The following is a 24,870-nucleotide window of genomic DNA, read 5'->3' as shown; positions in this document are numbered from 1 at the left end:
ATTAGAAATAATAGACCAGCTACAGAATTAGCGAAAAAGGTGCTAGAACAAGATTATCTTCCACTTTGGAACCATGTTAAATTACTTAAGCATTGTAATGATCGTAGGCAAATATTCATATGGGAAAACCTTTATATATCCGCTGCTTTGCCATGTAATGCACCGACATTGGAAATACCACAGCTATGGATAACTTTATTTAAACAATCCAAGTTATAATTTTGTGTTCTGATTTTATTCCATTACTATGCACGGCACCATCAATCAATATTTATATGTTTTGGGGAGTTCAAGTTATTACAGCAGGTTTCTTTAAAGAATATTTATTTATTCAATTTTATTAATTTGTTCTATATTCCAACCACGCGCATTACGTAATTTGGAAAGTCCGTTAAAAGCTGTCAATTTGAAAACAAAGGTATTCGATTTCGCCTGAAGACGATGGTTGTAAACTGTTGAAAGTACTAGCGAGCACGTCTGAAATTTAACAAATCGCTGTCAATAACGCCGCAACACGGAAGTGTCATATTTTTAATTTCTAAACGCTGGCATGAAGTGAACTACAATTTCATTAAATTTGTCAAATTACAATGTTGTTATATTATTGTACTGGGAAGAATGTTTTATTTAATTAGTTTTGTTGGATCTTATTAATTTAATTTTTTAGTTACAGTTTAACTGGCATGCTAATAACACCATGGTTTCTGGAATGCTGGTCTCCCCTTGTTATATGCAGCATGCTGGTCAATCCACAAAATGTTGGAATAAATAGAATTCTAAAAATTATCTACTCCTAGAAAGAATAGAATAGACATTATCACCACATTTCTCATGTCATTAATTCTTAATTTTAATGTTTAAATCAAGCATGTTTGATCTGTAGATTGACTACAAATCAAACATGCTAGATTTAAACATTAAAATAGTAACTATGATTTTAAAAAAATAAAGCAAATTTTATGATCTCTGTTAATCATTGTAATATCTAGCTTGTTAGGATGAATTATTTTCTGCAAGAACTACTTTAATTAAATTAAAATATTGTTTTAACTATTCTCTCAAAGTATTTTTGGGATATAACATTAAATTACTTGGATATGAATTTATTTATAATTTGTGATTAATTTCTGATGAATTCTACAAACTACATGTATTGATAGTTTATAAATTTTTATACATTTTGTAATTTTTTTTAATTTTGTATTTTTAGTTTTTAATAATTTACATGTATTTTATTTATTTATTGTCATTAATTGTTGTTTTTGTTTTTTTGGAGTGTATTAATTTTATTGTTAGGCTAGTGATCTCTTGCTATATAGCATTATTGAGTGAATATAAACAAATAAATAAAACTTTGTCATCTATAACTTTCATTATTACTATAGTGTTGTTTGATTGCTGTTTGTTAAATACATACAAATATGTTTGTATTTATTATTATTAAACTATTTCATGTTCAATTATATATATTAATATATATATATATATATATATAGATTATTATTATTATTATTATATTTATTATATACAGCATACAGAAAGTACAAATCAAAGCCTAAAATTAAATGTAAAATATTTAAATCAAATACATTGATTTGAAGTCCAATCTACTTATACAAGAAGAGAATCTGTATACAGGTATCCCTTGATTAATGTGGTTAATTAATTCCTCGATGCTATCACGTATATCAAAATCACATTAATCAAATACAGAGGGACCTCAGTACTCAAACAATCACCATCCACTAGAACAAGTTTTCAGTTAATAACAGATATTTTTATTTTAATAAATGAAAATAACAAATTCACTAATTAAAACTTTTTACACATATAAAAAGGAATTACAGGTAACCCCCGTATAACATGGGAGTTACATTCCAAAAAATTGCTGTGTTAGGCGAATCTGTGTTATACAAAACAAAGAACTAGTGTGAAAAGGGGGTTAGGTTCCAAAAATTAAAAAACATGCTATTAAATCCTTATTTAAATCAGATTTATTATTCGTTTTTTCATAGGTAAAATACTTATTTGTTATTTAAGTAAATATTTTACCAGAGGATTATTCATCCTATATGATGATCTCAGCATGAACATCATCAACTGGTAACAGTTTTTGGATGCGTTCGTTAAGTGTGGTTGCTCTGCAATGGGAGTGCGCTGCTGTTTGTAGGCATTTAGGAACAACGGTGAAAGAAAAATGGTGGTGCCTGCACTATTGATAGTATCATGATGGCGGAATCTATAATTCTAAAATGAGCTTTTAAAGTCAAAAGAAGGGTCCCAATTGTAAAATTTAACCATTAAATGGATTATTGTTGAAAGAGAATTAAAAGTAGCCACAAAAACAATTAGAATGCGCGCACAGAGTTACACGGAAGTATAAAAGAACGCACCCTTTATTGCATTTCATGTACAAGGGTTTTACCCAATTCCCGAACCGTGTTAGAGTGAACCCGTGCTATAAAACCACCGTGTTATACAAGGGATGTTCCCAATTCTTGAATTGTGTTAGAGTGAATCTGTGCTATAGAAGTGCCATATTATACGGGGGTTATCTGTACTGTAATTAATTTTGTGCGTTAATTAAATCCTGCATTAAGCAAAACCATGTTAATCAAGTGATATCTGTAGTTGTAAATTATAAAAATATCTATAGGCAAGAATTAGTTTATGAATCCAGGTAATATAACTGGTTACCTGGTTTGTAGAAATTGAAGAATTCATCTTATATAAAATCATATTTATTCTATCTAATCATTTCAATTTAATAAAAATTACTAAACATTTAGAATTTAGAAAAGTTAGTTTTTTAGGCTCTCAGACCAATCTTAAATTTCATATCCATCATCTTTTAATTGACTATTTTTATAGAAATTTTATTTTTATTAATATTTATATTTGCATATTATTTATAAATAAGTATTAAATTTAAAACATAATTCATTTTTGCAATTTTTTTATTTTTTATAACAAAATTATATGTAAGGAAAATATTTATATAAGTAGTTGAATACATAAAGTAATAATTTATATATTACAAAACACTTAATTTTTCAGATCAAGGAATTGCTAAGTTAATTATTCCATGGAGTAAAGAAAAATATTTTTATATGATCAAGTATGTATTACTTATTATATATATAATCATATAATAATAAATATTTACTTAATAAAATTGCCAGGATGATAATTGTAAATTACAAAATATATATATAATATAAAAGATTATAAATAAAAAGTGTTTGTGCATCCTTTCTCCCACCTCAGGAAATAAGTTTTAAGTGGAGTCGGCCTTTATTAAGAGACTACTCATCTGCCTCATCAGAGCCGGATGCTTTGTGCTGTCACCAGATGGAATTTTTATAATGTTATGCACATTGAGGGTATGAGTGGCCTCTAAATAAAAAGTCAATTCTGCCATAAAACTGTTATTTCTTGAGGTATGAGAAAGGATACAATAAGACTATATTGTATAGCTTTTATACTACATATATATCTCTTCCTCATATAAAGTTTCAAAATTATATTAATGAATGCACAGTAAGGTCATTTTTTAATACACTACATATATATATATTTGTGAATTTAGATATTAATTATTTATTCAAGATTAACAGAAAACAATTTTATATTTTTCACATAAACTCTCATAGATTCATCAGGTTTCAATTTAAATATAAAAATATTTACAATATAAAACATCTTAAAATTTTGCAGAAGGAAAAAATGCAACTAGAGAAGTTTTAATCTAAAAATTTTGTTACTATAAAGATAATAAGAATGGTGGATAGACAAATAAAATATATTGAAGTCATTTTAAAATAAAGAATAAATTTTTATTAATTTATGATGATGATATTTATAAATGTTTTATTATTCAAGAAAGGCCCTGACAACATAAAATTCCTAGTTTATTTTGCAGTTATATATAAGAATTCTGAAAGACTTAATCCTCGTGACATTAATAAAATTCTACATCTTATTTTTCCAGTAAAGTTTTTTATTTATATATGGAAATGTTTTCAGACATATCTAATGCCAAATTTCAGGAAAAAAGTATTAAACAACATAGGCCAATTTTAGAAATGGAACTTATATTCCATACATTTAAATCTAACCATCAAAGAAACATTTTAAATTCCTAAATAGAACTTTTGTAAAAGTTTTAAAATCAGCTGTTATGTGCAATGTTAACATTGAACAGCTAGGTTCCAGCTTGAATGTAAAATAAATCTAAAAAAATATATTTCAAGAATAAAATTACATACAGTAGACCCCCTACAACACTGTTGATAATTCCGTGTTATATGAATTCCATGTTATACGAGTCACTTAGATTTCACAAATACATGTGCTGGGCTGTGAACAGCTCACGTATTTGTAAAATCTAAGTGACTCGTACAACATGGAATTATCAACAGTGTTATAGGAGGATCTACTGATATATATGTATTTATAAATAGAAAAACAAAATAGAATATAATCAAACATGTAACATACAGTTGAATGTTGTTTATCCAAATCAATTGGGGACTGCAGTTGTTTGGATAACTTATTTTTTGGATAACCAATTATGTACAAAAAAATATATTAACCTATCCCATGTTGAAAGTTTTCTCCGTTGCGTGTTGCTTCGTGTTGAATTTTCGTCGATGTTAAGCCTAATGTAAATTTTTTAAAATGATCGTGGCTATTGTATCATTAAAAATTATTTCTTTATTTTTTACAAACAAAATAAATATATTGAAAAATATAAAAACAAAAAATTATACTTTATAAGTTAATCTAATATTAAAAACATTCGATTCAGCATGACACACAGTCCTTAGAAAAACACCACACAAAAGTGCCAGTGCTGCCAGCTAAAACACACACATCAACAAAAAAAAATATTGGAGTAGCCCAAGTTATAGCCAAAGATTGCAGCACCACAGTACTAACGAAAATTTAAATTTGCCAACTGGAATTCTTTTGGATAACTAACGTTTCAGATAACCGACTTTTGGATAAACGATGCTCTACTGTATTTAAGATAACTGAAAACATTAAAAAGAAACTTAAAAAGAAGATTACGGAATTTTATTATGAGGAAATTATAATGGAAAATGAGAAAAGTAATATGTTGGACATTAATACTAGAATACCAATTTTAAAGTTAAGAAATAAAACATGCAAAATAGGAGATAAAATGCAACCTTTAATAAATAGTGAACTAGGTTGTTTATATAATCTAGAAAAATATTTAAAAATTAATGTACTAAGTAAGCTAGAATATTCAAAATATAGTATACAAAATACAGACATGTTAATTAATAAATTAAGTAAGATATTAATAACGAAAAAACCTGGCATTTATAGGACTAGATATTAGTTCTATGTATCCATCAATAACAAGCAGAAATGATTTTTTTTAATGTTTCAACATTAAGAAAAGAAGAAGAAATAAAAGAATGGAAAATAGAATTAGTAAAATTTGTATTTGAAAACAACAACTTTCAAGATGGTGAAGAGAAATTCTACAGTAGAGGGATTTATAAGGAGTGCAGAATGAATGTGAAACTAGCTTAAATTGCTTATGATGATCTTTAACAACTTGTTTCCTTAGCTGTGAATCTATGAAATTTATGGAGAAATTGTATGAATGAAGGAAATGTGATAAAGTTGCTGTTCATTGAAAGGAAAATGAATGAGTATAATGACAATCAAAATACAGTGGTACCTCATACTTTTGTGAGATTAGTAGTGGGCCACTGGGCTCATCCAAAATGACCACTTACTCTGCAACAGGTAGGTAAAACCCGTTCTCGGCTTGTCGGATGGCTAGGAGGGCAAACATTTGAGTGGGGAGTGCGTCGGTAAGTCGGCAGGTGTCCTTCAGAGACAGGAGACAGGTTTAAAAACTAAACAAGCATTTATTTATATAACTAAGCTAGGATACATAGGTTAAATGCGATTAAATAAGTTCACTATACAAAAGGGATGCTCTAATAGCTTTACATGCTAGTCTGAGAGAGAGTTCACAAAGCTCTAAAAGTACAAATACCTCTATGCGGATATGTCTAATATGCGTTAGTTGAATATGTTCGTTAATGGCGATGGAAGTTCAAATAGCTGTGGTTGGTCGTATGTCCTTTCGGTCCGGAGTATGGAGACAAATATGGCACATCTACCAAGTATAACTTCCGAGGGATCGCCCGGAGCTTCCGGGGACTTGAGCTTTTATACGTTATTCGTGGGAAATGAGTCACGTGATCGACTTCTGTTGACACTTACGGTGCATTCCGATCAACTAACTGTCAACTTTCCCACCATAATGTGAAAACAATCGGTGACCTCCGATATACTTCTCAGAGAGTGTTTTGTTTTCATCGGAGTTGTTTACAAAGATTTTTCCGACATCAGCGTAAAAATCGTGAATTTCACACTTTGAACACTTCAAAGTTTGAATGCTAAATTTGACAAAAATTTACTTGAAGTTTAAATGATGTTTCAAAGTTCAAGGTGTACACACAGTGAAAGAATGCACTCAAAGCAAAATCTGTTGTGCCTCCAAATCATCTCTTGTTCTTACATTATGCTTATATGTTTTAATGCTTTTTCACTTTATTTGTGGCATGTTTGGTTATATATATCACATTATTTGCTAGTGTGCTAAGTTTGACAACTCTTATAATTAAATCAGACATCTGTGTTAAGCAATAATAGCTGTTAAAAAAATATGCAAAAACTTTGTTCAGCCCAATATAACTATTGCTTATTAAAGAAGAAAGTTGTAATATTGACTATTCAGATGTAAAAGGAATTTATTGCAAAGCATGAAAGTGGTACATATGTAGTAGATCTGGCAGCCATGTTTAAGATGACAAAGTCAACAGAGTGCAAATGGTACATTATACAGTATGTATTTCATTTATTGTTTTCATGTTTTAATTTATTATTAGAGTATTTAATTGTGTTATTTTTAACTTAAATTATATGTTTGCTGTTTATTGAAATGGATATTGTTATGGTCTGAGAATGGATTAATTCACTTTCCATTATTTCTAATGGAAGAAATTGACTTGGACTTTGAACAGCCTCCTGGAATGAATTAAATTTGAAGTATGAGACACCACTGTATTACCTCCCTAAACAATCAAAAGTCAAAAGGATCATGGTTCTAAACATAACCCTTCACACAATTTTATTACAATTTCGGCAGAAATGCTATTTCAACTTCATTAATTTTACACGTGCCAACAAAGAAGTTTCACTTCAAAAACTAGCAATATGATTAGGTAAATATTAAAATTAGAAAATTAATATTGTGACTGTTCAGTCACAATATTATTGATATATTTTCTAATTTTGTTACATATTCCAAATTTCAAGATCAAACGATAAATCATGTGTTTAACATTTTTGTAAGCTTAAAATTATGTGGGAAAAACATTTATTTAAATTATCTTGCAATACCAATTCTTATGAAATATAAATTTAAATATAAAAAAAATAATAAATTATTAATTTTTTGAAATTTTTTCAAGACCTTTGATAATTTATTGCAGTTTTTTCATAATGTTTATGCATTGAATTATAAATTTTTTAAATTGATATATTTTTTTTTCCTGTAGATCACATACTGAAATTCCTCTGAAATTAAATATTCCACAGATGTCATTTGTTGATAATCATGTGCAACTGCATTTAATATTAGATCCTGAATGTGGTTATAGTCTGACAGCTCATACATCAATTGCTCACATGGTTCAACAGGTATATTTCTTTATTTTATTTCTTTAAAATAGAATAAGTTAATTCACAATATACAATATAGGTTAGTGATTAGTTCTTCAGAAATTTCAAAAAGTTCATCTTCACTTTTTAGTAAGTTTTTATTAATGCAAATTTAATAAATACAAAGAATCAACATACGGATTAAAAATTATTTTTCTAAGTTTGTGTCAATACATTATTGAAACTGATCATTCAGCTTCATATTATTTTGACTAGATTAGATATGTAATAATCGTAATTAGAATGTTTACAAAGAACATAAGTATTACAAGTATTTATTGTATATACAGCAAAATAATTTTAAGAAAAAAAATACAGAAATTAGGAAAAGAAAATAAATGCTGTAAAAGCAAAATTATTATGATCTTTAACAAAAGTAATGAAAATATTTCACATAATATTTATAACAAATATATTAGAATTTATGAAAAAGGATGATACTGTAATTACATTTAAAAATTACAATGAAACAAGTGAATCAATATGAAATAGAGTTACCAATAACATTGCTTGTCTAAAAGTGATATTTCTTGATGTTTATGAAACTGTTCAGAAACATTCTTGTTAACAATACCATTTCACCAAATCACTTCTAACATTTAATTCTCACCAACATAGGTCTGTGAGAAGGATTAAATGGTAGCAATATTCATATCGTTGGTGCACAAGAATAGTGACACAACTAAAAAAAATAGTTCTTCCAGAACAGCCATTTAAAAGTTTCTTTTAATTTTGCAAGGCTGTATCATGATCTTGGATTTTTAAAATTTTCAATTTTTTTTGGAAATAAAGATTTGAAAATTTTAAAAATCCAAGATCATGACAAAGCCTTGCAGAAATAAAAGAAACTTTTAAATGGCTATTCTGGAAGAACTATTTTTTTGAGTTGTGTCACTATTCTTGTGCACCAAATATATGAATTTTTATAAAAACACTGAACAAGATTATCATTTCATGCAGTAGTTGATTGCTTCAATTCAATTAGTTTATATTTGTGCTAGAACAAAAATCTCTATTTCCTGTATGTAAATGTGAATATAATGTTCATTAATCAAAAGTAAGTAAACTGACATTATTTAATAAAATATTTTTCTGATAATTATTTTGGGTTTTTAGGTTAGAATAAAATTATTTTTGTATTGTATATAAAGAGAGCATTTTATAAATAAAAAAATTATATACAGGTAGCCCTCAGTTTACGCCGGTTCAATTTACGCTGATTCACAATAACGCCGCTTTGCAATTTGCCGTTTCGCAGTGAAATTTCCCGATTTTCTGTATGCTAGACTCATTTTCATTTCAGTGTTAACGTATTTACCGAGCCGCGACATTGTACATTCGTTAAAACAAAGATTTTTATTGAATATATTTATTTTTTCTGTTTAATATTATTGGGTATGTATACATTTGCATTAAATTAATATTAAAATACTAAACGTTTAGGTACCCACGAGTCAAGATATTAAACTTAAAAGTCCAATAAATGGCATCCTAATCCATAGCGCCAATGAATGTATCCCGTATCAGTTCGTTCAAGAAAACACCTCACGATGCAATAGCACTTCCGGTGATCACAAACTATCGTTAGTGAGACAAATCTACTTCTCTTTGGCCAGACAATATTTTTCTCTCCATAGCCACCTTGAATTTTCTCACTCAAACTGACCTTATACCGACCAGTGGTCGACCAATCAGTGTCTTCGCTCGTCTGTAGCTCTACGTCGGGTTAACATATCCTTTCAACTAAGGAAAGTTTGACGGATGAACTTTGTGAGTTAGACAATGATTTGAAGCGAAGTGCAAATGTAAAAAGCAGCATCATATTCGACCATATTCCGAAATTCTCAATGAAAGAAAACAAAAGTGTAAACAATTAAAGATGGATACTTTTTTCGAAAAGAGATCCGAAACTAAAATTTTTATTTCACTTTATTTTATGATAAAATACATTTTAAAAATTAAATTTATTTGTATTTTGTATTATATTGTATTAATAAACAAAATTATTTACTGATTTTTCACTTATGTAGAACCTAACCCTATACCTCACTGTAAATATGGGTTCATTTTACGCCGATTCGATTTGCGCTGGCGTTTGTTGGAATGGAACTGCGGCGTAAACCGAGGGCTACCTGTATATTGTATTTTTGCAGAATGATCAGCATGCTGGTCTATCTGGGGAGACCGTGAAATCAGATACTTCCATATGATAAAAGCTGGTATGCTGGTTTGTCCCAGAGGAATGCTGACATGCTGGTTTAAGTGAGATTATACATCTCTCTCTAGAGGGCACGTTAAAAAAAAAGAACGAGTTTTTATTCTAAAACTGCAAAACTGTCAGCATTACATCAAAAACTGATTATATGTTTAATTTCTTCATTTTGTCTTTTTTCTAATGACATAAAATACTCCTGGAATTTTGATAGTGCTTTTTTTGTGTGTATTTTATTGTTATTTGATTCAAAAAGTCAAGAATATTAAATTTAAGAAACTCCCTGTCAATTATCTCAGCTTACACCAATTAACATCAGCTTTGTATAAAATTTGAGAGGAAAGTGTTATTTTTAAGATCAGGGTAGATGGTCAGTGTAGCCCATACTGACTGACTGATTTACTACTACTACTACTACTACTACTACTACTACTACTACTACTAATGTCAACAAGTTGTTAATTGTTTTATTGACTTGTAAACAAACTCTCTTCCTGATTTTAAGTTGGTCAAATTACAATGTTATTATTTTAATGTACTGGGATGGGTAACCTTGACTGCATGAGTTGGTAAAATGGATTGATAAAGGAGATGTTGTGGGATGGGGAAAAGATTATGAAATGAGTTGTGATTGAAACACTGGTAGTAGAGTGGAAAAGGATCAGTGGAAAAGGATGTTTTCCACTGATCCTTTTCAGTGGAAAAGGATGTTTTCATCAACTTGGACATACTAGTCAAAATCTTGGACATTTTTCTTGCTATAGGTTTTCAAAATACACAATATACATTTTTGAGCATTTTATTGGAACTTTAGGACAGGACCTCATAAATTACAACATGTTTCATTTTCAGTCAATTTTATCTAAAACTATTTTCCATAAGAAAAGTGTGGGGTCCTTTATATTTTTATGCTACTGTTTTATGTAATAAAAATTTAAATTATGAAATTTATAATAATAATAATTTTATTTTTATAGTTCTTTAAATTTTATGTACTCTTAATTCCATCATATGTTGCTGCTTTAACTCTGTCTGTTTTGAGTAAACAATTCTTCTCAATTTCTTCAGAAGGTAAGTATGAATTTTGCTTTATTTAAATATTAGTTTCGTAGGAAAATTAATTTACTGAAGATATATATGATCAAAATAATTTGTAAGATCAGATTCAATAGCAGGATGGACAAGGAAATTAAAGTGACAGCCTAGCACTCTGGGGACTCAAGATGAAATATGGGTGGATAGAATAGAATTTTCCCATAGGTGGTCTGTACCAGATATGTTGGGCTCCACTTCTCACTATCCCGCTGCCCATGATAGATATGATTAAAAAGTCCTTATTGTACACAGAGTAGAGAGAATCAAAAATGAAAAAAAAAATTCAGATTTTGAGAACTGATTGAGAAATTTTTTTATTTTAATTATTATCTATTTATAATTCAATCTTTCCAAGCAGCATTTCATAACAATATTTTTTGGTTTCTTCAGTTAATTTAGTTAGAAGTTGAAAATTATGTTATGATATAAACAGCTTAACACATTAACTACTACCATTGAAAAAAATTGTGTCCCCCCATTCTCTTTTTTCTATAGCTTTGTTAATTTCATATCAGAAAATCCAAATTTGCTCTTTGAATTGATTTTTTAAAATATACTAATTTTGAAGGTTTTGTTTGAGGTACAACATATATGTCTCAAGACTTACGTGAATGAATTTACATTAGTGATGTAACGAATATTCGGTTACTATTCGGTATTCGGCCTNTCATATCAGAAAATCCAAATTTGCTCTTTGAATTGATTTTTTAAAATATACTAATTTTGAAGGTTTTGTTTGAGGTACAACATATATGTCTCAAGACTTACGTGAATGAATTTACATTAGTGATGTAACGAATATTCGGTTACTATTCGGTATTCGGCCTATTTTTCGCTATTCGGCCGAATACCGAATATTTAATCACTATTCGGCCGAATACCGAATATTTAATCACTATTCGGCCGAATACCGAATACCTAAAAACACGAGTAAGAAATAACAAAAACACAGTAAATTAATCATTTTGGTATTTAGATTTAATGTTATCAGGCTAGTGTTGTTTGTTTATATTTATTTATAACTTATAACATGCACAAAATAATAAAGAAAATAATATTAGTCACATGTATTCACAATTTATAATTACAAAGATCAGCACACGTACAGTACACACCTATTCGTTCGAGAATCGTCGCACATCTGAAGGTCTGACCCTGCCTATCCTTCTTTTTAAGCGCTCATCTTTGCTCTTCTGTTCTCTTTCCTGTATCGCTCTAGTCCACGTATGCCTATGTATACATCATACTACGCCCTCACGATACTTTCGATTTGTCACTTTTCCGTCGTAGATTTCCCATTTTACAATTACGTGACTCATAGCCTGGTGATAACGGAGAAAAGAGACAGATAGGACGTCGGTGTAAGTCACAGTTATGATTTCACAGATTTGAAACTGCTCGGTAGCCCGAACGACCCCAGGCTTTTGCCCGTTCACGCTAAGTGACTTTCATTACAAGCATTTAGCTTTTCGAAGTCTATGACAACAATTATTTGGCATTCATGGCCGCGAATTTCGTGCAAATAAGCTGCATCGACTTGTTCGAAGCAGCTTATTGAGTTGATAACATAATCGACTTGTTCGATTATGTTATCAACTCATTTTCATATTTATTTTCACATTTTCACTTTGCGGTCCTTCTCTGTTCTTCTTCCGTTATCTGCGCATGTAAGTCATTTCATTGTTATCCACATTTGATATCATCACTTATCACACTGCCATGACGCTCTTGTCTGAACTGTCAAGAATTAACGCGATTGGCGAAGCGTAGTGACAGTGGGCCAATAGAGAGCAGGATACACGATCCTTGCCATAATGCGGTTTGCGCGCCAATTTTCGTACGTGCGTTAATCAAGCCGAATAGTTTGGCCGAATATTCGGCTATTCGGTATTCGGCCTGAGGCCGAATATACTATTAGTTGCAACACTAATTTACATATACAGGCTATGAATTGTATATACTGTGCCTCACTTGCAGGTTGGTACAAGTTTGTTTTGCATTTTTTAATTAAACTATATTTACAGAAATGCTCTGAGGTATTACTGGTAGTCCATGGAGCATATTGTGTGATCAGTCATTGAGACCAAAATCTACCTTGAAGCTCCAAGAGAAAGTGTTAGTGAGACACACAAATGATACCTCATGGTGTTAATGTGTTAGCAACAATTGAAAAGGACTTTTTAGATTATAATTTTTTTAGAAAGTTTTATAAAATATCAAATTTCTCTAAAAAAAAGACTAAAAAATCAGAAAAATTATTTTACTATTAAATATTTATAGGTATTTGTCCTTCATTTATACAAGCATTGAACAAATTTCCCTCTTTGTTTGGATTAGTAATGCTGCCCATGATTTATTTCAAGATGAGGTTTGTTTGTTTCATTTATAAAATTTATATTTTAACTTTATATTATTGTGTTAAAATAACTTTAAAAGAGATTTTATATTACAATGAATCAAAAGATATTTCAAATGTTTTTTTTTTTTTTATAAAGAAGAACCATAATAATTAAGAATTTATGCATGAAGCATCTGCATTAATATCTCCAATCTGCTATATGAAAAACAGCTGCTATCAACAAAAAAGATCTAATATTAAGTTGCCAGGTTTTCCTCAAAAAAAGAAAGATTTTTTTGTTAACAAAATTTCACACTATTAAAAAGACATTGCCAACAGTTTTTGAATAGTTACAGTATCGTCTTATAAAACCAAAAAACAAAGCTTATTGAAAAAATGTAGATCTGGAACACTAGCTGATATCAAATGAAAAAGGCCAACATTTAATCAAATAAATAGATAGATCCAATGGATAAACCAGTGTTCCGCAATTTTTTTCTACTTGCAGCACATCCATGACTCAACGTGACTCAACATGGCATACCAAAATGTTATTCCCCTCAAAAACGTATGATATACTTTTAATAGAATTACGTAATGCCACTAACCTATTATTATTATTATGCTGGGTTTAGTGGGTTATACTCGGTTGACACCAGTGGCTGTGTACTATGCCAGACCAGAGTCAAGGCATAGCAACCAAGACAAAACTAAAATAAAATGTGTGTGTCAGTGTCATTGTCTGTATTCAGGAATTTCCTAACAATATTGCATGTATTCAGTATAGTGGCCTTCTGTAGTGTGATGTATGTATTTCTATTCAATTCTAATGTTCCCAGGCTTTTGTATAGTGTGTGTGGTATCACACCTGTACAGGAGAGAACAACAGGTACAATAAGCACCCTATCCATCCTCCACAGATGCCTTATTTCCTGGGCGAGTTCTGTGTACTTGCTAATTTTTTCAGTGCATGTGTTTTGTACATTGTGAGTGTTTGGAATGGCTATGTCTATAATGTATGTGATTTTATTGTGTTTGTCAATGAGTGTGATGTCTGGTCTGTTGTGGTAAATTGTTTTATCTGTGATTATGGCTCTGTCGTAGTACAGTTTGTGCGTGTTGTTTTTTAATACAGTCTGTGGAATGTACAGTGGGTGATCGGTTAACGAACATAATCCATTCCAAGATTTTGTTCGCTATCCGAATTGTTCGTTAACCGATTATCGATTTACCGTAGATTTTAATGGGAATTTAATTAATTCGTTCTGGAAACCTTAAAAAATAAAAAATATATACCTTCTTACTACGTTTATTTATATGTAATAATAAAACTACATACATACACAGTGTTGCGTTTTAATTAGTAATGTTTTTTTCCTTTTGAAAGGGTTAAAGAATCTGTCTAATGTCGATTACTTTTCTCTCTTCTTCACGATTTTTCGTAAGTAATTAATAGCATTGTAATTGTAGAGGTCCCCAAGCCTCAATATGGTTTGGATGCCATTCTAAGACTGTTGTTCTGACATCCTCCCACTTCTACAAAGGATCTTTAATAACAGATATCGACATTAATCCTCTTTTTCAGAACAAAACATATCTTGCCGAGTTTCTTGGTGTTCTTCATTCAAAAGTTCTAGGCGTTCTTCTGTCGTCAGATCCGTTTCAGGTTCCATTACGAACTCTTCGATGTTCTTTATTTCTCAGAAGCGATTTTTGTTACTGCTTTAGCTGCTGGAGTCTTTTTGATTATACAGCATTTTTCTTAAATAAGATTGAACTGAGGCCTACTGTAGACCTGTTTATTCCATATTGCCCAGCAACATTAGGTATCTTCTGTCCACTCTCTACCTTTGCTATTATACTCTCATCTTTCGAAAAGAAAAACAGACGCAAAACTTAACGAGTGCCTACCCGACAGTCTCGTGTCTCAGAAAAATAAAAGGCTGGAATTACAAGGAAGGATTTCAAAGTTCGGAGAAATACTATCCGATCGGCTTGAGCGTCGATGTCGACATCTCCCACACTCCGAAAAGTTTCGAATTGTTGCCCGAAGACAAGGGAAAACCAATCGGTATTCAATATTTTACGTCGCTTCTTGTGTTTATTCTGTGGGGTGTTCGTTATCCGAACATAAAAATCTTTCGCCAAAGTGTTCGTTATCCGATCTGTTCGTTAACCGATCACCCACTGTATTTGTAATATGGTTCGTGAATGTCTACCAATTTGTGTTTGTTTGCAAGCTCTTGGTGTATTGATATTATATTTTTGACTTGATTATGTCTGTGTAAATAATCTGTCTGTGCCAAGAGCTTGCAACCAGAAGTGATGTGTTGTATAGTTTCTGGCATGATGTGACATTTTCTGCATGTGTCATTTGTGAGTGTTGTATCTTTGAGTATGTGTTTTCTGTAGTTTTTAGTATTTATGACCTGATCCTGTATGGCAATCATGAATCCTTCCGTCTTCCCAAATAGGCATCCCTGATCTAACCAGCTGTTTGATGCAGTTTTGTCAACAAAATCCTGGGCCAGGTCATAAGGATGCCTGCCATGGAGTGCCTTTCGAGCCCACGATTGCTTAATGCTGTCTATGCTTTTTATATGTTGTGTCAAGCCTGTATGATGTGGAAGGGTTAATCTTTCTGTGGCAGATTTAGGATGATGTTGTTTATGCTTAGTAAGCATTGTTCTTGTTTTCCTTTGGAGTTGCTTGAGATCTGTGCGAGTCAAATGTATCACTCCAAAAGAGTATGTGAGTACTGCGATGACATGTGTTTATTGCATTTAACTGTGTTCTGAGGAAAGCATTTAACCTACTTTGGTATTCTTTAATTAATCTTTGATTTATTTATGTATGTTCTGTTAGTTTGGCCTGTTGGAATCCTAAATACTTGTAGAATTAGCCTTTTCCATGGATTCAATAACGTCTCCATTTCCAAGTGCAAAATCTTCTTTCTTCAGGATTTCTTTTTCTATGTGAGGTGTTTTGCATTTGTCTAGGCCAAACTCCATTTGTATGTCCTTAGTGTATGAATGTGTGATTTGTAGGAGTTGAAGAAGTTGTTTTTGTGTGGATGCATAAAGTTTTATGTCGTCCATGTACATGAGATGTGACAGCGTAAACTGTGTTGTTTTTTCATGTCTGATATTGTAGCCATATTGCATGTTGTTTAACATGTTGGATAATAGGTTCAGGGCTAGGCAGAACCAGAGAGGACTCAAGTAATCTCCTTGAAAAATTCCTTGCCTAATGAATATTTGGTTTGTTTGTATGGAAGTGTTACTAACCCTGAGATGCAGTGTTGTTCTCCAGTGCTGCATAGTGTTTTGGAAGAATACAATGAGTGATGGATGTATTTTGTACACGTGTAGAATATGTAGCAGCCAACTGTGTGGAACACTGTCAAATGCTTTTCTGTGGTCTACATATGGGAATTTATTTGTAATTGTCTACATATGGGAATTTATGCCATGGAGCCTCCCACACTCCGAAAAGTTTCGAATTGTTGCCCGAAGACAAGGGAAAACCAATCGGTATTCATTATTTTACGTCGCTTCTTCTTGTGTTTATTCTGTGAAGTGTTCGTTATCCGATCATGTGTTCGTTGTCCGAACATAAAAATCTTTTGCCAAAGTGTTTGTTATCCGATCTGTTCTTTGCATCCCCTGTGATTTCTATGGCAACCTTTTTGTTGTTCTGTAAGAATGTCATGTTCTTCAACATGTTTGTATATTTTGTTTGTAATACAGGATGTCAATAATTTGTATAGTGTTGGAAGACATGTAATTGGTCTGTATTGTGTGGGGTCTGTGGTATTGTTGTTTTTAGGTTTCATGTAGGTGATGCCCTGAGTAAGAAATTTTGGCATGTCTTGTAGATTGATGATGATGTGTGTTAGATGTTTGGCTAGTTCCTGGTGCAGTGATGTAAACTTTTTGTAGCAGAAATTGTGAATGTTGTCTACACCAGGTGTCTTCCAGTTGTGTGTTCTGTTAACAGTTAGCAGAAGTTGTGTATGTTTATTTCAGCACAGGGCATAGTTGGTATGTTGTGCAAGTTTCTGTTCTCCTCCTCGATCCAACCTGCATCAGCAATGTGTGTAACAGCATTGGACCAAAGAAAAGATCAATAAATTGCGAGTTCTTCTGTTGGTGTGCCACTGTTCTGTGTATCAGTGTTTGTTTTGGTACTGATTTGTCTGTAGAAAAGTTTTTCATTGTTTGTGAATAATTTATTTTGTTGTTTTCATAATGTTTGAGTCTACTTGCTTTGGCTGTGAGTTTTTGTTTTAGTGTATCAATGTATTCTGTAATGTGTGTGTTGTGATGTTCATGTTTTGTGTGTGTTTTGATTTTCTTGAAAATGTTTTTGAGTTGTTTCTTTAATTTGGATGTTATTGTGACCACAGGATCGGCACCTCTTTAGCGCCCTGTCAGGATGACACCACTGTGTCTTGAAACAGACACAGAAAAAAAAATATTGGCTGTTAATTTTCTTTACGCAAACAGTCGCGTTTGCGGACTTTTGGTTCCGGGATGGAAGCAGAAAGAAAGAATCAGAAGAATTACACTCTACAGATTTTCTGTATATACATGGTACCCGTTTATTATTCTACTTTAGCTATATACAAATTATGTTGTATTACAATTACCGTAGCTAATTCTTTCTTGATAAGAAGTATTAATGAGAGAGAGAGATAATTTATTTTGCGCAAAGATAAATACCTTGATATAAGTTATGAGAGTTGGAAATGTAGTCCTTGAGTCTCAAGAGGTCACACAGTTTTTTCGAACAATGGGTTTCTTAGACAGTGGTCTTCCTGCACGGCGGTGATTAGAAAAGTCACTGGCAGCGGCTAATCCACACATGTAATCCTATAGTTCACTTAACTCTGGAGACTGTCTTTGATGCATTAACTCCTCCTTTTTATAAAGAGGGTATCGTTGGATTTTTTCCACTCCCTTATTAGGACTGTTTTCCACCACTGACCAATAGTTGTTTTCTTTCTTCTTTTCGTAGATTCCAGATGACACATTTGATGTATCATCTTCAACCAGGAAGTAAGTCCGTGGGAAAACAATTTAATGATCTTTTTAAATGTCGGTTTGTTGTTTATTTCTCTAAACTTTTTCTCTCTCAACAAAAAAAAATTTTGTTTCTTCAAACAAAAAAAAATTTAAACAAACCATTTCACCAAGTTTGGCTTTCACATTATGTTGTTTTTAGTGTATTGTGTCAGCCTGCCTAATTGCCGTCTAATGTCATTTATTTGTGTTTCTATTCTTCTCTGCCAGGCAGGCTTGTGATAGAACTGTGTTTTGTGTGTATTTGTCTGTGATTGTATTTTCAGTCCTTGATGTGTCACTACTGTGACTGCCCCAGCATAAACTAATGTATGAATGTCTGAGAGTGTAGAAATTGAATGAATGTAGTTTGGTAGTAAGTGAGTATTTACATGATTAAGTGCTTTTCCTACTACTTTTGACGTGTTGATTTTTGGTGTTTGTGGTCTTTGTGTGGGATCTGTACCTGTATATTTAGTGAGTGTTTCCTGAAATATAAGTGAGAGCGTATTAACTAATTCTATGTCTATGTTATCAGTGATGGATGAGGAAGTGTCTGTAGTATCATTAGTGGTAGTTGTTGTATGTGTTATTATCAATGCTTGTTGCTGGATTATCCCGACAGGTTATGTGATCTTCATTAATAATGTTAAATGTTTCTGTCTGTTGATGTATTTGATCAGCAACCTGTTGTTTGTGGGATAAGGTTGTTGTGTATAATTGTTCCTTTTTGATTGACAACCTTTTGTTTGGTGACAGTGAGGTGAGGATATTGCTGTGTGAATCTATGGTGTAGTTGTTGTCTGTATGCTGTCATATTTGTTTTGAGTTTTGTGATTGCGTAGTAAGTACGGATGATAAACTCATTCATTTCTGATGTCCATTTCATTTGTTGGCGTGGTTTTCCAGCCTTTGTGGTCTGTGGATGCATTGCCACAGAAACACCAAGGCTAGATTGGTTCCTCACATATGCTGAGAGCCATGCTTGAGCCAGTGCTGCTTTTGCCATCAGTAACCAAGGGAGACTGTGGCCTATTTTTCAAATGTGAGCCTCTGCCTATGATCTTTTTACCACAAATGCGGACCTTGTTAACCTGGGCGACATCCGAGCTGGTATTACACTTTGATCTGGTTACTACCATGATAATTATCTCCACAGAATGTGGGTGTGGTCACTCTTAGCTTCATTTCTCCCCATAGACCTTACTGGCATGGGTGTCCCTACCAGGAGCTTGTGCTCCAGCCTGCATTGCTCTATGGTTCAGTAAAATTACTGGGCTCTCCCACCACGACCAGGTGGTGACCAAGGGAGAGTATTATTATTATTAAACAGACATCAACTCGTGCTTTTATTAAAATTTATGAACTTTAATTCACTGTAGAGTGTATAGTATAGAAAATACATAGGATTTTTTTTTCAAGCTCTGGTCCATAAAAAAAAAGACAAGTGTAAATATCAAAATGGATTTATTATCAAAAGTTAGGTACAAGCATGGTTACTTTTCAACATAATCACTGTGAAGATTGAGGCATTTGTCATATCTGTGACGAGCTTAAACATCCTCTTGTTATAAAATGTTGTCGCCAATGACTTCCACCAGCTTAAAACTTTTTAATGTGTGAAGACTTCCACCTCTTTCCTGAACTGAAAACGTGGCTAGCAGGACAGAAGTTGGACACTAATAAACTAATGACAATCTTCAAAACAACATTGTTAAGGCCATCTCAATTCATTGGCGGCAACATTCTATGACAAGGGGATGGAAGAGCTTGTCACGGATATGACAAATGCCTCAATCTTCATGGTGATTATGTCGAAAAGTAACCATGTTTGTACCTAACTTTTGGTAATAAATTCATTTTATTTACACTTGTGTTTTTTTTTTATGGACCATCGGAGCTTGAAAAAATTGCCCTCGTACACTTTTCTATTACTATTAAAATAAATAATTCTACTCATACCTTTTCAATATGATATTTGTGCCTGCTTAGATGCATGCAGGCGGATGATCCGTGGTGGAATCATTGACAATGCTAGTCACATTTCTTCATTGATGAATCAGAGTCTTTCCCTCTTTGATGTTTTAATTTCAGTCAATGTCAATGAAGCCCAGTTTACACAAATATATAGTTGAAAATGGCAATAACATATTAACTGCCATCTTAGAGATAGCCAGGTATTCATTTCTTATTGCTACCAAAATGTATCCAAAGGCACTTTGAGGAGTTTTAATTTCAGTGTTCTGTCTGCTTTTAATTCTGCGAGTTCCTCTTGTAAATTAGTCAGTAGAGATTCTGAAGTCGCAACAAATGGACCATGAACCCAGTTAATATCTTCAACAGTATCTTCTAAATACTTCTTGAACCTCTACTGCAAGATTTGTAAATGTTCTTTAATTAGGTCCATCATTACTTTCTTACTGGAAATAAGTGACCATACAGTCGAGAACATTTCAAACAAATTGTTTTCAATTCTCTGTATCCACAAATTTAGCTTATTCACAAATCCTTCAATCTTATCCATACTAGTAAGAATATTTTTGTTCCTACCTTGCATTTTTCTGTTCAGCTCATTCAAGTGTACAAAAATATTGGAAAGATACATCAACTTACATATCCATTCATTATCTGCAAATAAATCCGTGTACTCATGCCCCTTGACAGTCAAAAATGCATGTACCTCGTCTTTAAATTTCAATATTCACATTAACAGTTTTTCTTGTGATAACCACTACTTCTGTATGTAGCAGGAGTGTGGTGTATTCTGATCCCATTTCCTGATACAAAACAGAAAATAGCCATGAATTTAGGGGTGTGATTTGACGAGGTTTATGGCTTTTACTACTTCGTCCAGCATAACTTTCAGAGAAGATGGCAAAGATTTAGCAGCAATGGCTTCACAGTGAATAAGACAATGATTGCATCGTATGTTAGGATTAATTTCGCGTACTTGAGCTATAAATCCTTTCACTCGGCCTGTCATAGTTGCAGCTCCGTCTGTACAAAAACTAAAACAGTCCTTCCATTTTAATTTATTTTGGAGCACATATTCGTTAGTCACACGAAATATTTCTTCACCGGTGGCTCACTTGGGAAGTTCTTTGCAAAAACAGAAATTAGTTGCAATTGCAATATCATTGATGTACCAAATATAAGCAAGAAGTTGTGCATGGCTGCTAATATTGATGGACTTGTCAATCTGAAGTGAGAACTTTTGACTGCTGTTGATTTTCTCGTTCATAATGTCTTCAATGCCACTGGATATCTCAATAACTCAGCGACTGATTGTATCAGCAGAAAGGGGAATTTTTGATATTTTACTAGCAGCTGCTGAACCCAGGACTATTTTCATCATCTCTTTACAAGCAGGCATTAATAACATTTCAGCTATTGTACCAGGTTGTTCAATAAGTTTTGTCGTTCAATAAGAAAAACACGATTTTATGGTTTGAAATACATTTTATTATTCAATGTAATCTCCCTGAACTTCAATACACTTGTTCCAGTGATCTTCTAATTTATGGATTCCATCCCTAAAGTGAGAATCCGGAAGACTGTCGAAATACGCATCCACGGCTGCTATTACCTCTTCGTTCGATGAAAATCGTTTCCCACACATGAATTTTTTTAGATGTGAGAACAGCCAGAAGTCAGAGGGAGCTAAATCTGGCGAATAGGGAGGATGTTGCAACAATTCGTATTTTAATTTACTGATTTTCGCAATGGTTTTTTGAGCTGTGTGAGAGGGGGCGTTGTCTTGATGAAAAATGATTTTTTTCTTTTTTAAACCAGGTCTTTTCTCACGAATTTTTACATCTAGCTGGTCCAAAAGGTTACAATAATAATCTGAGTTTATTGTTTTACCAGTTTGGAGGTAATCCACAAACAAAATTCCTTTTGCATCCCAAAAAACTGATGCTAACACCTTCTTGGCCGATTTCTGGACCCTAACACGCTTCGGAGCCGAAGTACCGGGTTCACACCACTCTTTAGCCTCTTGTTTTGATTCAGGATCATGGTGGTAGACCCATGTCTCATCCATAGTGATGAAACGACGCACAAAATCCTTTTTATCCTTTCTAAAACGCTCCAAATGTTGCTGAGAAAGTTGCATTCGAATGTGTTTTTGTTCCATAGTTAACGAATGCGGCACCCATTGTGCACACAGCTTTCTGTAACCCAAAACTTCGGCCAAAATATTGCTCACACTGCCTAACGAAATCCCTAGGGCTTCTACTAAATCTCTCTCGGTTAATCGACGATCTTCCAAAACCATATGCTGTATTTTTGCTACGATTTCTGGTGTTGATGCACTTTTTGGACGCCCTTCACGTGGATCGTCTTCAAGACTCGTACGACCACGTTTAAATTCAGCAACCCATCTTTCTACTGTTCTGATTGAAGGTGAAGAGTCCTTATACACTTTTAACAATCGTTCATGAATTTGTTTTGGTGCTACACCTTCCAAAAATAAGAATTTTATCACTGCACGATATTCGATTTTTTCCATTGTAAAAAAATACAATGACACATCGACTTTGAACAGCTGCAAATATACAATGAGTTGACGGATCTACTTGAAACTTGACACGTGTTTATGAAATAGTAGTACTATTTATAGAGTAATAAAGTGATGCTCCTAATAGCGCCACCTCTTATTGAACGACAAAACTTATTGAACAACCTGGTATGTGGTTTTTTGGACTTTATGATATCGGGTATCTTATAGCTTCCTGTACTTTGTCAGAAACACATACTGTTGTAGTCATGAATGTTGCTTTTTTTTTGTTTTGTTCCAATAACCAACAAAAATAATTGACATCTTTGTCTGACAGAGAAGAATGTTTCATTGACAAATATGTTTCTATTTACTGGGAACCATAGCAGCATTACTAAGTTTTTCACCACAAATGATACACTGGGGGATTGGACATGTTTTATCACCACACCAAAAAAAAACACCCGAAAGATAAATAATTATCACTATACTGCCGGTACGCTAATTTTTGTTTTTTTTTTCTTTACTTTCACTACTTGTACTCATTGACAGAACACACTGTACAAGGAATTTGTCCATCTTGAAAAAAATTAAATAGTCTAATAATAATAGATAAAAAAAATAATAAGACTGGCTAGCAATCACAATTTTTGAACTACTTTGGAGCACAGCTAAGATAGAACTGAAATATTTGCCAAGACGTGGGACCTATATTCTTCAAAGGAAAGTCTAACGATAGGTCGGTGAATAAAAATATACTGACAAACAAAACTATGAAATAAGATCATTGGCAGAGATTGAAATACAATCATAAGAAACACAGAAACTGTGATAAAAATATATAAATAAAACTTGATAATTAATAGAATATATAAAAGTTCACATCACACCTTTCACCTTGTGGCAGCACACCAGTTGCGGAACACTGGGATAAATAGTAATACTGATCTTGGATTGGCTAGGATTATTTATTTCTATTATGGGAATATGTTTGTAGGATATTAAATTTAAACAGTGTATTTCTGATGGCATATTTCAGAATTCTTATTCCCATCAAATGAAATTATTTCCCCAAAAGCATTATAAAGCCTATTGAAATTAATTTGGAAGTTTAATATTGAGTTATAAAAATCCCAGTAGCAATTTTGATGTTTATAAAATGAAAATAATTTAGACAATAATTTTTTTTAAAAATTTATTTTAAAAATATTTTATCTTTTATAAGTGTATATTTAAGATTTAATTTTTTAAATTCAGATATTATCAATAATTAAGGAAACATAATAAAATTATTTGTAAACAATTTGAATATAATTTTAAATTGCTTTTATATTACAATTACTAAAGAAATAATAAAAATCTAATTATTTAAAAATGTTGTAAATAATAAACAAAATTGGGAAAGATACTGAAAAATTAAGATTATATATTAAATTTGAAGAAAGTAATATAGGAATATGAAATATGCAACATCCAACCAAGTTAACTTGAAAGAAATGTTTTGGGTTGAAATACTGTAGAAATTTTATTTCATACAATCACTGTTATAGTGTATAAAAAGTAAATTAATGTAATTTTTCTGAATTATTTTTGCTTTACTTAATTTATATAAATAATAATAATAAATTTTTATTATTATTACTAGCTGCAAGGACCCGCTTCGCTGGGTTTTTATTTGTATGTAATATAGTTTTTTTTATATATATAAAAGACTGTTTTTCTAAGTAATCTGGAATCTAGCTGCAAGGACCCGCTTCGCTGGGCAAAAAGTAACGATAGTGAAGATTAAGATAATTACATTATAGCTAATCTTACCCGTTTTCACAGAATGCAAGAATTAGGTCCCCCGTTTCCAGACTAATTAGAGAATTTTTACGTTTAGTCAAAC

At 32.0% G+C, this 24,870-nt stretch overlaps 1 protein-coding gene across 1 annotated transcript in view; it reads left to right on the top strand.

Moving 5' to 3' along the window:
- Positions 1 to 24,870, top strand: part of LOC111636943 (GPI inositol-deacylase-like) — a gene marked incomplete at its 5' end in the record, with an annotated part of 86,251 nt that overhangs the window by 44,895 nt on the left and 16,486 nt on the right. The window contains 4 exons of the mRNA XM_023382329.1: positions 3,058 to 3,118; positions 7,614 to 7,755; positions 10,966 to 11,059; positions 13,364 to 13,451. Of these exons, the coding sequence (XP_023238097.1) occupies positions 3,058 to 3,118; positions 7,614 to 7,755; positions 10,966 to 11,059; positions 13,364 to 13,451 (385 nt within the window). The remainder of the gene's footprint in view (positions 1 to 3,057; positions 3,119 to 7,613; positions 7,756 to 10,965; positions 11,060 to 13,363; positions 13,452 to 24,870) is intronic.

The sequence above is a fragment of the Centruroides sculpturatus genome, unplaced genomic scaffold (assembly GCF_000671375.1).
Source record: "Centruroides sculpturatus isolate CEXI.00-Female unplaced genomic scaffold, Cexi_2.0 scaffold128, whole genome shotgun sequence".
Lineage (NCBI taxonomy): Eukaryota > Metazoa > Arthropoda > Arachnida > Scorpiones > Buthidae > Centruroides > Centruroides sculpturatus.
The sequence above is the reverse complement of the archived record's forward strand: the minus strand, read 5'-3'. Positions and strand labels throughout refer to the sequence as shown.